The following is a 12,633-nucleotide window of genomic DNA, read 5'->3' on the forward strand; positions in this document are numbered from 1 at the left end:
GAGTTAGCGTGTGATGTTCGACCGTCTTCGACGTAATAGTTCAGGTAGAGTTCGAAGTCACGATAGAGTAAAGTAATTCAGAAAGTATAGTCAAATAAAGTTGTAACTCGCGTATCAACGATTTATATTGTTAAGACTCTGATTTCGCCGATAATGGTTTGGCTAGTCAGTGAATGACACAGTATTTATATCCCTCGCTTATGTCTCGAGGACCCAGTCTACTAATAATACAGAATACACTCGGGGCATGCCCGAGACCCTGAAAAACAACCAAGAACATTTAACTCCTAAGTCCGTAACCCAAACTCCTAAAGCCACTGAAACCCCTCAACCTATTTATCCACTCTAATGCACATTTCCCTGTCGATGTCTTTTCTCCATCGGCCGTCTGGTGGATAATCGTCAGCGTCGGCTATTCGGAGGTCTTGGACGGCAAGGCTACCTACTCAGGCCTCTTCCCACATCGCTTTCCCACATAGCAGAGTCCTCTCATGCCCACAGGTACCGCCGACAGGTACTCGGTCGGCTGGCAGCTTGCGCCGATTCGCTCCGAGCAGTCCGATCTTCGATCCGATTGATTCCAGCTGTCCCTCATATATCCACCGGTACCAAAACACTCCCCTCCGGCGGTTTGACGCTCCGGGGGTTATTATTGGGGTCGAAAACGTGTTTTTTAACTAGGAAAACCGCAACTCCGCATTTGGTTGCATATCGATCGCACCGCACCTCGTGGGTGCGAACCGGAGTTGACATTAGCATACAGAGGGTATTGGGGTATCTAATTAACCTTTTCTCTTACTCCCGTAAATACTTGGCATGCCCGTAACATCCGCGTTCTCGCACAAACGCTTGTCCACTGGTGTACTCCGCAGCAGCCGTCGCAGCCGGCTTCTTAGCACGGTGCCTCATTCGCTTTCTCTGAGGTTGGGGTTCCGGTGGTTCCATATCGTGGTCGCCATCGTCATCGCGGGTATGCTTTCGGGAGAAAGAGGAGATAGATGCACTGCTGTTAGCATCTGAACGACACCATTTCCAAAGATGACCCTTTCGGCCACATCGCACACAGGCTCCATCGGTCTTTCGCTGTTCTCGGACCGGCTGTGGAACTCCTTTGGTGGCTTCGTCGTAGTCGTGGTATATTGGCTTGTTCCCCGACTTGTTCTTGCTGGTGCTTTTCTTATCTTGCCCTTTTTCTTTCTCCTCAGTCTGAGCCCTCCCCTTGATCTTAAACCCCTTTTCCTTTTGCCGCGAGTTCCCACCATTATTCGTCTCCCTTCCTCTTGACTCCGCTTTCCCCAACATCTTCATCTGCTCTTGATAAGCCTCATGAGCCTTGCCGGCTCGTTCCAACTGTTGGATGTACTCGGAGTCGTCATCGGTTGGATCGAAGCGTGAGTGGCGCTCCCGGATTTCATTTGGTAGTCCTTGGAGCAGGGCGGCGCGATAGGATGCTCCTTTCATCTGAGCATGCTGGTTCATGATCTCCATTCTCGTCAGGTAGTCTCCGATGTTAGCAGAGTACTTAAACTGCTGCATCTTCATCGCGTTCTCCATAGCCTCCTGAGTGCTTAAGAAACGTTTCCTGATTTCCTGACGGAACCGGGTCCAAGTAGCGTAGTCTGCAGCTGCTGGACCTAGCATCTTGGTCTCGATGTACTCCATAAACCATTCCTTCGCCAACCCACACGTATACGTTCCAGCGAACAGTACTTTGTTCCTGTCCGTTCGGAACTTCTTCGGCTTCTGCTCAAAATAGATCTCGCACTCCATGAGCCAATGCCGCAGGTTATGCTTTCTGGCATTATCGAACTCGAAGGGTATTTTGGCGAGTGAATCTACCATACCCTCATCCTCAGGCGGCGCCGAATTCCGGTTCCCGCCTCGGTTCATTCTCCAATTCTTCCGACCGTGCGACCATTCACTGTTATCGTCATCATCATCGTCGGAAGGTTCTGGATCTCCCCCAACGTTTCCTCTTGGTGGTTTTTGTGGAGGTTGATTCCCACCATTCCCACCAACTGGAGCAGCTTCCACCGGTCCTCCGCCATTATTGCCATGCACTGGGCCGGCATCCCCCGGTCGCCTGCCCCCATTTCCTCCTACGGGACCAGCATTTCCTCCTCCTGGGCCAGCATTTTCGGGTTTCTTGCCATTGCCAACAGGAACCGTTCGGGGCGCGTTGGGGTCTAAGGGAGCACTAGCCACGGAAGGTGCTACTGACAGGTGTTGTCGCAGTAGTTCCTCCATCTCGGCTATCCGTTGGTTTCTTATCTCATCGGACTGCTTGAATTGCGCAAACATAGCCCGTTGTTCCCCTTTCTCCTGCTCCCGCTCTTCTCGTACCATCCTCAGCTGTCGCTCCGCTTCCAACAGCTGGTTCTGGGTAATCCGATGGTTACGGTCCAGAACCTCGTGGTCGGCGGCTCGTGTGGTTTCTTGCATTTGTTGGACATGGGTGACGAGCTCAAAGAGCGACTCGAGATGTTGTTTTTGGGCAATGGCTTCTTGCCGTACTTTCTTATCCAGGATTTGTCCACTCCCTTGGACTTGCTCCTGGAGATTTTGTAGCTGCTGCCAAACGGCCTGTCCAGCTGCACCAAGATACCTCATTTGTGCCTCATGGGTATCCAAACACTCCTGCATATTCCTCACAAACTGGGCTTGAGCAGAGCGTTTACTCGATTGCCTAGTTGTTGTAGAGGGTCCTCCCGTAAGTAGGGGGTCTGGGCTAGCAGCCCTCGATATGACCATAGAATCTTCCCCCCCGGCCTCCTCGGTTGCGGCCGAGGTATCTATGAAATAATTATCCCTTCGGGCAGTCATTGTAATAGGGGATAATGATGATAGTTCTTCTTTTCGAGGTGACTTCGTTACTCCAAGTGAACTTGTGAGTAACAATATACTGTGAGGGATGCGTACCAGACCACAAGAGTACACTACGCAGAGCTCAGAGTTCGGCTAACAACTACGAAGGTAGAAGTCTCCAAGGTCTCTTCAGTCAACGTCGAGTATGATTCTCCTTGATCCGATACGGGCCCCGCGAGCTACGTTATCAACAAAGATTCACTAGAGTTAGCGTATAGAATTCGACCGTCTTCGACGTAATAGTTCAGGTAGAGTTCGAAGTCACGATAGAGTAGAGTAATTCCAAAAGTATAGTCAAAATAAAGTTGTAACTCGCGTATCAACGATTTATATTGTTAAGACTCTGATTTCGCCGATGATGGTTTGGCTAGTCAGTGAATGACACAGTATTTATATCCCTCGCTTATGTCTCGAGGACCCAATCTACTAATAATACAGAATACACTCAGGGCATGCCCGAGACCCTGAAAAACAACCAAGAACATTTAACTCCTAAGTCCGTAACCCAAACTCCTAAATCCGCTAAAACCCCTCAACCTATTTATCCACTCTAATGCACGTTTCCCTGTCGATGTTTCTTCTCTATCGGCCGTCTGGTGGATAATCGTCAGCGTCGGCTATTCGGAGGTCTCGGACGGCAAGGCTACCTACTCAGGCCTCTTCCCACATCGCTTTCCCACATAGCAGAGTCCTCTCATGCCCACAGGTACCGCCGATAGGTACTCGGTCGGCTGGCAGCTTGCGCCGATTCGCTCCGAGCGGTCCGATCTTCGATCCGATTGATTCCAGCTGTCCCTCATATATCCATCGGTACCAAAACACTCCCCTCCGGCGGTTTGACGCTCCGGGGGTTATTATTGGGGTCGAAAACGTGTTTTTTATGACTCTGGGTTTTTGGTCGTAATTTGGTCGCACCACACTCCGCGAGTGTGGTCAAGAGTTGATATTAGCGTACAGAGGGTATTGGGGTATCTACTGGCCTTTTCTCTCACTCCCGTAAATGCTTGACATGCCCGTAACAGCTACTGTATATTCAAAATGTCCATATCGAGTACGGAATGCTGTTTTCCATTCATCTCCCTCCGCTATCCTAATTTGATTATATCCCCATCGTAAATCCAACTTAGTATAGTATTGTGCTCTTGACAACTTAGCCAGGGTTTCTTTCAACAATGGTAATGGATATCGATTTTTGATTGTAATCGCATTTAGGCCTCGATAGTCAACACAGAGTCGAAGGGTTCCATCGCTTTTCTTTACAAACAGTATGGGTGCTCCCGCTGGTGATTCACTGGCTCGAATAAATCCTTTGGGTAAATTTTCATCAAGATATTCTCGTAGTGCTTTTAATTCAATTTGAGATAATCCATATATAGGTCCATATGGTGGTCGTTTGCCTTCTTCCAGTACTATCTCGATGTCATGGGATGGTCGATGTGGTGGGAGAATTGAAGCATCGTATTCTTTAAACATATGGAGACGATGGTAAAACTCTTTCGGTACTAGTTGTTCAATGTCGACAGTGGACTTTTCAGTTGCTGAAACGATGACCGTATGGTGTTCTGGTAAGGGGATTGAGATACCGTGAACAATTACTGCAGTTCCACTGAGTGAACAGTGTTGACAACAGTTTCGAGAGTCGAAAACAAGTAGATTTTCTTTTGGTCGAGTCGTAACATCATGTCGTCGCATCCAAGGTATCCCCATCACAATCGGATAATGTCCTAACTTCGTTACAAAACAAGGCGCAACTTCCCGATGACCATGAATGTCTAGCGAGACATCGACAATGTGGGTAATTTTTCCTGACTTAATAGGCCTTCCATCTATAACGTCTACATGGCGGGGTATTTTGAGGGGGGTCATTATAAGATTGTTGTGGCGTGCAAAAGATTCATCAATAAAAGCATATCCTGATGCTCCGGTATCAATAAGGGCGTAGGTAGGTACGAAAGAATTTTTATTCTGTGAAATCGAACAAGTTACTACAAGTTGATTTCCATCCATTTCCTCCTCTGATACCGAAAAACCAGAAATACACATCCTAGAAAAATCCTTAAATGGTCCCTGGGCTAAGCCACTTAGTGCAGGGACAAATCTTTTGCCGACTCGTTATCGTTTCCGCCATTTTCTTCTACCGTCAACGCCGCTCCTCTCATTACAGGCCTCCTTGGTTGGTTTCCTGTCGCCCTCGCTTGGGGGCAATCTCTAACCATATGTCCAACACCTCCGCAATAGAAACATCGGCCCTCAACTAAGCGGGCGTTTCTTTCGGCAGGGGTAGGGCGACGACGTCCTCCAGACAGATCCATGGGTACATCACCTCCAGGACGGAACGAGGGGTGATTCTCAGTGGCAGGTGGGTTGGTAGCATGTAATGGCAGCTAGGCGGATTGGCTATGTGAGTTGTCTGGGTACAAGGGAGAAGGATTATGTAGTGTGGTTGGGTTTAGCGAAGTGAGTTTCTATTATGTTCTTTCTGTTTCTGTTATGCGAGGGTATGAGTCAGCATTGGGATAGGGTATGGATATATAAGGGGGGCGTTGTCTCGTGATTTCTTGTTTCTCTTTCTTTCTCTTTTCTCTTTATGCAACCTCTGTACTTCACAGCCACGAATACTATTTGGTTCGCGCTACGTCATAGGGTTTACCCGGTATACTAGACCAGGTACAACCATCCATAGTCCACAGTCCCCGTTCTTGCCTTAGGTGTACCCTTCGGCCCCATAGTCCATAGTCCACGAACCTCCTTACGTCTACATCTTCGCCTCGGTTGTATTCCTTGGCTTCATAGTTCCTACACCCATAGTCCCCGTTACACTTAGGTTGCATCCTCTACAGCCAACCGATACAACACCACCTTGCTTAGCTCTGGTCGCGACTATGTCCGACACCACTCAGGATACGCTGTTGCAGCATCTTTCAGTATTTCTGACCACCTATGGTCCCCTCCCAGCCGATATAGACTTCGGCGAAGAACTTACGGAGGCTCATGGTCTTATTGCTGAGTGTTTGGAGGCTCTCACCAAGCCTCTTGACACCTCCGCGCCACTAGAACCCATTATCGACACGGCTCAAGAAGAGGTCATTGCCGGCCTCACCACAGAACTAGAAGCAGCCAACGAAAGGGCTGCCGATTTTTGGCAAACCTTGTGCGATAACCAGGAAGACTCTACTGAGATCATCCGAGGTCGCGACGAGGTTATCGTTGCTTTGAAGATTGAGCTGGAGGAATCGAAGGCTGAAGAAGAAGAGCTTCGGTTCCGTCTGGCACTACACCAGGAAAGTCTCGCCATTGCCGACGAGAACCTCGCTGATGTTGAAGATGAGATTCTTCACATCACTTCTGTTGCAAAAGCCTGGGAAGTTCAAGCCAATGCCACCATTGCCGATCTTCGCTCCCGTGTCTCCGTCTCTACCGCTAAAGTTAAAACCCAATCTCGCCATGTTTCCAAGTCTCGCTACCTCGCCCCTCGTCCCAAAGATCCCCGTACCATCAGCAATTGGCGAGAAAGACCAATTGAACATGTGTCTCCAAAGCCGGCGCTAAAAGGTCAGCCCCTTTGGTAAAAAATGGCAAACCAAAGGGGCTAGCGCCGCCACCAGTCTCTGTTATTTCTGCTGCTGCCGTGTCTGAGGACAAGATGTCCGAAGACCCTCTTGTCGTTACCTGCTCGGTTTCTCAGAATTCTGACTCTTTTATACCCACCTATGCCCTTATTGATACTGGAGCCTCTGGATACGCTTTTATTGACGAATCTTTTGTACGCCATAATAATCTTACAATGACCCGCCTTAAAGCACCTCGTCAGGTAGATGTTATGGATGGGAGGCCTATTGAATCAGGAAAGATCATCCATATTGTCAACGTGTCGCTGGATATCCATGGTCATCGGGAAACTGCATCATGTTTTGTAACGAAGCTGGGACACAATCCAATTGTGATGGGAATACCTTGGATGCGACGTCACGATGTTACGATTCGGCCGAAGGAAAATTTACTTATTTTTGACTCTCGAAGCTGTTGTCAACACTGTTCACTCAGTGGAGCGACAGTCACTGCCCATGGAATATCGATCCCTCTACCAGAACATCATACTGTTGTCGTTTCAGCAGTTGAAAAATCCACCGTCGACGTCAAACAACTAATACCAAAGGAGTTCCACCATCGTCTCCATATGTTCCAAGAATATGATGCATCAGTCCTTCCACCACATCGGCCGTCACATGATATTGAGATCGTATTGGAGGAAGGTAAACGACCACCGTACGGACCGATATATGGATTATCCCAGGTTGAATTGAAAGCACTACGAGAATACCTTGACGAAAATCTACCTAAGGGATTCATTCGAGCCAGTGAGTCACCAGCGGGAGCACCCATACTATTCGTGAAGAAAGGTGATGGGACCCTTCGGCTTTGTGTGGATTATAGAGGCCTTAATGCAATCACGATCAAGAATCGCTATCCGTTACCGTTGTTGAAGGAAACTCTAGCCAAACTGTCAAGGGCACAGTACTACACCAAGTTGGATCTACGTTGGGGATATAATCAGATCAGGGTAGCTAAGGGAGATGGATGGAAGACGGCGTTCAGGACTCGTTATGGACATTTCGAGTACACAGTAATGCCATTTGGATTAGCCAACGCTCCGGCCACATTCCAGCACTGGATCAATGATATCCTACGACCTTATCTTGACCAATTCGTAACGGCATATCTGGATGATATCCTGATATATTCGGAAACCCTGTCGGAACACAAGGAACACATTCAGAAGGTTTTGAAGGTACTTGATGAGAATCATGTTCACCTTAAGCCTGAAAAATGTGAATTCATGGTCCAGGAAACAAAGTATCTCGGCCTTATTCTCACCCCTGATGGGAATAGTATGGACCCAAAGAAAGTTGTTGATGTTTTAGAATGGTCTATACCAAGGAATCTTCATGATGTTCAGGTATTTTTGGGTTTTGCGAATTTCTATCGACGGTTCATCTTGGGGTATTCGAAAATTGTTGCTCCCCTTACAGCGTTGACAAAGAAGAATGTCAAATTCGAATGGACGGATGAAAGGGAGGGAGCATTCCAGACATTGAAGAAGATGTTCACCACAGCACCCATCCTAGCGCACTTCGATCCGGATCGGAAAATCGTAATAGAAACCGATGCATCCGACTATGTTTCTGCTGCAATCCTGTCCCAACGTGATGATGAAGGAATTTTACATGCAGTTGCTTTCTTCTCAAAGAAGCATTCCCCTGCGGAATGCAACTATGAAATCTATGACAAAGAACTTCTGGCAATTGTACGATGTTTTGAGGAATGGCGACATCATTTGGAGGGGGCACAATTCCTGTAACGGAGCCATTTCAACTGTCTGGTGTATGAGTACACACAGGGCCCGGTTACATGCTGAGAGTTATTGTTAGAAGCCAGTGGCACGGTGATATGCAAGTACCGGCAGTGTGGTTAGCTACCAGCTGTTAGAGTAACTACATTCCGGGCGCTAGGAAGGGGATCTATTCATGGGAGCAATGACTGACGAGTCTATGCCTCGCCAGTGTCTAGAAGACCGGCCAGAGTGAAGCTCTGATTGTCCGGTGATCCACTGTATCCTCGGAGCATTGTAAGTCCGCCGAAGGGCAGGGACTATGCTAGGGAAGTCTACAATAAGCGGAAGCTCTACAGCAATGATTAAGCTTACACCTGAGCGGTAGCTCATTCATGCAGGTCTTCGGTTGTGTGGCAACCAAGGCTGCAGGTGTTACAAAGGCTTTGACTAAGGGTGGTTGCCTTGGGTATCGGAAAAAACCTGCTGACGCTTAGGGAAAAGCGGGGTAGCGGTGGTATTGTTTCCGGTACTGAGGGAAGGCCCACCGGAACTTAGTAAAGGAGTTAGGAGCAGAGGACAGAGGCCTTTGGAGTATAAGTACTCAGGCTCATTCTCGCCCTTCAGTCCTGTTCTCTCCAGTCTTCATCAAAAAGAAAAACCAAGTTCTTATCGGTAGCAGAGCCCTTAAAGATTATTGAGTTCTAGCGATAGTATCTTTGAATAATCTGCAACCTGATTGTCTATCTTGCACGGCCGTCTCTATTCTATACAAATCTATTTCTCTTAGAAAGGACCCCCGTTACAATTCCCAATCGAAGTCCTCAGCGATCATAGGAACCTTGAATATTTCATGTCAACAAAGCTATTAAACCGTCGACAAGCCCGTTGGTCGGAATTTCTTTCACGTTTCGATTTCGTCATCCAATTTAGACCAGGGAAACAAGGGGCAAAGCCGGATGCATTGACTAGGAGGTCGGGTGACCTACCTAAGGAGGGGGATGAACGGTTGACGCATCAAAGCCAGGTGGTTTTGAAGCGAAAAAATTTGGATTCAAAGCTAAGTTTGTTCGCGGGTTCTTTTTCAAATGAATCCGCTGAAGGAATGTCCACTGTAGAAGAGTTGTTTTTAAATGCTTACCAAGTTGACAGTTTCCCGAACAAAGTACTTGCAATGCTTCGGAACGGCGTCCGTCACTCGAATAAGATTTCGCTTGCCGAATGCACGGAAGACAATAACGGTCGGCTACTTTATCGTGGCGCACTCTATGTACCGGATGACAACGATCTTCGGCTAAGGCTCCTAAAGGAACATCATGACAAACCATCGGCAGGCCATCCAGGCAGAGCGAAGACTTTGGAACTCCTGAATCGAGAGTACTACTGGCCACAGATGCGAAAATATGTCGACCAGTACGTTAGGAATTGCAATGTGTGTGCCCGTAGCAAGGCATCACGCAATGCACCTTATGGGGTACTTCGACCTATGCCAATATCCGATGGACCATGGAGGGACGTATCAATGGATTTCGTCACTGATCTTCCGGAAAGCGATGGATATAATGCGATATTGGTGGTAGTGGATCGACTAACTAAGATGTGACATCTGATTCCTACAACTAAAGAGGCGGATTCAAAAGAAGTAGCGAGGTTGTATATCGATAATGTTTGGAAATTACATGGACTCCCTGAAACTATGGTATCTGATCGAGGAACACAATTTGTTGCGGAATTCTGGAGGTCCCTTTGCGATCGTTTGGAAATCTCGCCAAAGTTCTCTACAGCGTTTCACCCCCAGACGGATGGACAAACGGAAAGAATCAATGCTGTGATGGAACAATACCTTCGAAGTTACGTTTCTTATCAACAGGACGACTGGGTTCGATGGTTGCCAATGGCCGAGTTTGCAACAAATAACCATGCTTCTGAAACGACGAGAATCTCTCCATTTTACGCCAACTTAGGGAGGAATCCAAGAATGACTTTTGGTCCTTTGGAACATGGTAGGACGACAGCGGAGGATCAGGCCAATAGTATTGCAAGGGAGATGAAGGATATATTGGATTTTTTAAAGGATGAATTATTTCGAGCGCAAAGGATTCAAGAAGAGTCCGCCAATATACGTCGGACTCCAGCACCTCACTATCGTGTGGGGGATAAAGTTTTCTTATCAATACGCCATGTCCTCACTAAACGCCCTTCGAAGAAACTCGATTGGAAACGCATTGGACCATATATCGTGAAGCGGATCGTTAATCCTTATACCTATGAGTTGGAACTCCCTCGTTCTATGAAAGTTCATCCCGTATTCCATCTCTCTTTATTGTCGTCTGCAGCAAACGATCCTTTACCAGGACAACAACAGTTACCACCACCGCCGGTCGAAGTTGAAGGACAGGAGGAGTGGGAAGTCGAGAATATTTTGGATTCCAGGGATCGTCGAGGAAAATTTGAATACTTGGTTAAGTATGCCGGTTATGACGAAGCTTCGTGGTAGCCATTGTCGGATGTCGAACATTCGCCCGATATTGTCAAACGATTTCACGAACGATATCCACGGAAGCCTAAGCCTACCAGGAGGTAGGCCGTAGAGGGGGGAGTGGTCTGTAATGGCAGCTAGGCGGATTGGCTATGTGAGTTGTCTGGGTACAAGGGAGAAGGATTATGTAGTGTGGTTGGGTTTAGCGAAGTGAGTTTCTATTATGTTCTTTCTGTTTCTGTTATGCGAGGGTATGAGTCAGCATTGGGATAGGGTATGGATATATAAGGGGGGCGTTGTCTCGTGATTTCTTGTTTCTCTTTCTTTCTCTTTTCTCTTTATGCAACCTCTGTACTTCACAGCCACGAATACTATTTGGTTCGCGCTACGTCATAGGGTTTACCCGGTATACTAGACCAGGTACAACCATCCATAGTCCACAGTCCACGTTCTTGCCTTAGGTGTACCCTTCGGCCCCATAGTCCATAGTCCACGAACCTCCTACGTCCACGTCTTCGCCTCGGTTGTATTCCTTGGCTTCATAGTTCCTACGCCCATAGTCCCCGTTACATAGCAGGGGCAGCAGGACGGGGAGCAGGAACAGGATTTGTTGGTGGGGGACGCGGAGCCGGGGCCGCAGTAGTAGTCCAAGGTTTTTTACTACCTCGCTTAGCTTCCGCCGCCCGTCGTCGGTTATCCAATCGTTGCAAGAGTGTTGCACAACCATCTACCATTGCAGGAGTCTCATGGTGTATCATCGATTCGTCCAGTTCCCCATTAATTCCTTCCATCAAAGCCTCAATCCGAGAGACTTCATCCATACCCGACTCGGCAGCATACCGTTGAAACTCAGCGAAATAATCGGCAAAGGTTCGAGTACGTTGTCTGATGTTCCGAAGATTTCTTCTAACTGTACGCATTCGATCGGGGTCTCCAAAAGCTGTATCCAGAATATCATAAAACCATGTCATAGAAGGTAAGGCAATACCTTCTTCTCCCATGTACTGTAAGAACTGATTGGCAGCAGCGCCTTCCAATCTGCTGAACGCATATGATAGTTTAGACTGTAGTGTGGGATAGCGATCGATGTTTCCTAGTAGTTTAATTTTCATTTGTTGTTTGAATAAATGTAACCTTTCTCGATCACGATCCCCTCTGAACACGTCGGGGTCTGGGAGTTTCTCCGACCGATAGGTGGTACCTGTAACTGGTGGTGCTGGGGGTACAGGTGGAGCATTGTTTCCAATAGGTTCTTCGTCAGGGGCCACAACCTCAACAGCAGTTCGTTGAGCTCGGGCAGCAGTAAGATCTCGTTCAAACATCCTTCTTGCCCTCTCAGCCTCCGCTTCTACCTCCTGTAAATCCGTTGCATATTGAATAAGACCATTTTGACACTGTTGAAGAAGCGCATAAGCTTCAGCTCCAACAACGTGATCGACCTGTGGATGCGCTTCAAAAAATCTTTGGAGGTTATCGTTGAGTTGTTGATAATCGACATGGACATGTTCCGACATTGTAAACTATGGTGTTGTATTGGTTGGCGATAGAGGACGCAACCTACGTATCACGGGGACTATAGGCGATAGACTGTGGTGCGAAGGAATACAACCTAGGTAGTGATGTAGACGTGGACGTAGACGTAAAGGTATACTTTGACTATGGGCTATGGGGTGGCTCTACCTGGTATGATAAACCGGTTGGAGCCCTATGACGTAGTGCGGACAAAGAATAGTATTCGTGGAATAAATACAGAGGTTGCGTAAAGAAGAAAGGAAAGAAAAGAGAACAGAAGAAAGCCGAGACAACGCCCCTTTATATATCCAAACCTCAACCCTCGATGACTCATCTTCTCGCGTAACGGAAACAAAAAGAACATGAAAGAAACTCACTTAACAAATCCCACACACACTACGCAACCCTCCCTTTACCTACTCTGACACTTCGCATAACCGAAACGTAT

General features: G+C 47.6%; 6 protein-coding genes across 6 annotated transcripts; 2 read left to right on the forward strand and 4 right to left on the reverse strand.

Annotated features, from left to right (window-relative positions):
* Nucleotides 1-795: 795 nt before the first annotated feature.
* On the reverse strand, nucleotides 796-2,823 carry H6S33_006046 (uncharacterized protein; the record flags this gene model as incomplete). The annotated part of the gene is made up of 1 exon (XM_044837459.1): nucleotides 796-2,823. One exon carries the CDS (start codon nucleotides 2,821-2,823, stop codon nucleotides 796-798), a length of 2,028 nt encoding a protein of 675 aa, XP_044699355.1.
* A 1,014-nt stretch (nucleotides 2,824-3,837) lies between these two features.
* Nucleotides 3,838-4,872, reverse strand: H6S33_006047 (uncharacterized protein; the record flags this gene model as incomplete). The annotated part of the gene is made up of 1 exon (XM_044837460.1): nucleotides 3,838-4,872. One exon carries the CDS (start codon nucleotides 4,870-4,872, stop codon nucleotides 3,838-3,840), a length of 1,035 nt encoding a protein of 344 aa, XP_044699356.1.
* A 74-nt stretch (nucleotides 4,873-4,946) lies between these two features.
* On the reverse strand, nucleotides 4,947-5,177 carry H6S33_006048 (uncharacterized protein; the record flags this gene model as incomplete). Its single annotated transcript, XM_044837461.1, has 1 exon — nucleotides 4,947-5,177. The coding sequence occupies one exon, from the start codon at nucleotides 5,175-5,177 to the stop codon at nucleotides 4,947-4,949; it is 231 nt and encodes a 76-aa protein (XP_044699357.1).
* A 3,870-nt stretch (nucleotides 5,178-9,047) lies between these two features.
* Nucleotides 9,048-9,797, forward strand: H6S33_006049 (uncharacterized protein; the record flags this gene model as incomplete). The annotated part of the gene is made up of 1 exon (XM_044837462.1): nucleotides 9,048-9,797. One exon carries the CDS (start codon nucleotides 9,048-9,050, stop codon nucleotides 9,795-9,797), a length of 750 nt encoding a protein of 249 aa, XP_044699358.1.
* A 93-nt stretch (nucleotides 9,798-9,890) lies between these two features.
* H6S33_006050 (uncharacterized protein) lies at nucleotides 9,891-10,691 on the forward strand (the record flags this gene model as incomplete). The annotated part of the gene is made up of 1 exon (XM_044837463.1): nucleotides 9,891-10,691. One exon carries the CDS (start codon nucleotides 9,891-9,893, stop codon nucleotides 10,689-10,691), a length of 801 nt encoding a protein of 266 aa, XP_044699359.1.
* Nucleotides 10,692-11,239: 548 nt separating this feature from the next.
* Nucleotides 11,240-12,187, reverse strand: H6S33_006051 (uncharacterized protein; the record flags this gene model as incomplete). Its single annotated transcript, XM_044837464.1, has 1 exon — nucleotides 11,240-12,187. One exon carries the CDS (start codon nucleotides 12,185-12,187, stop codon nucleotides 11,240-11,242), a length of 948 nt encoding a protein of 315 aa, XP_044699360.1.
* Nucleotides 12,188-12,633: the final 446 nt, after the last annotated feature.

The sequence above is a fragment of the Morchella sextelata genome (genome assembly GCF_020137385.1).
Source record: "Morchella sextelata strain SCLS chromosome Unknown scls_2, whole genome shotgun sequence".
Lineage (NCBI taxonomy): Eukaryota > Fungi > Ascomycota > Pezizomycetes > Pezizales > Morchellaceae > Morchella > Morchella sextelata.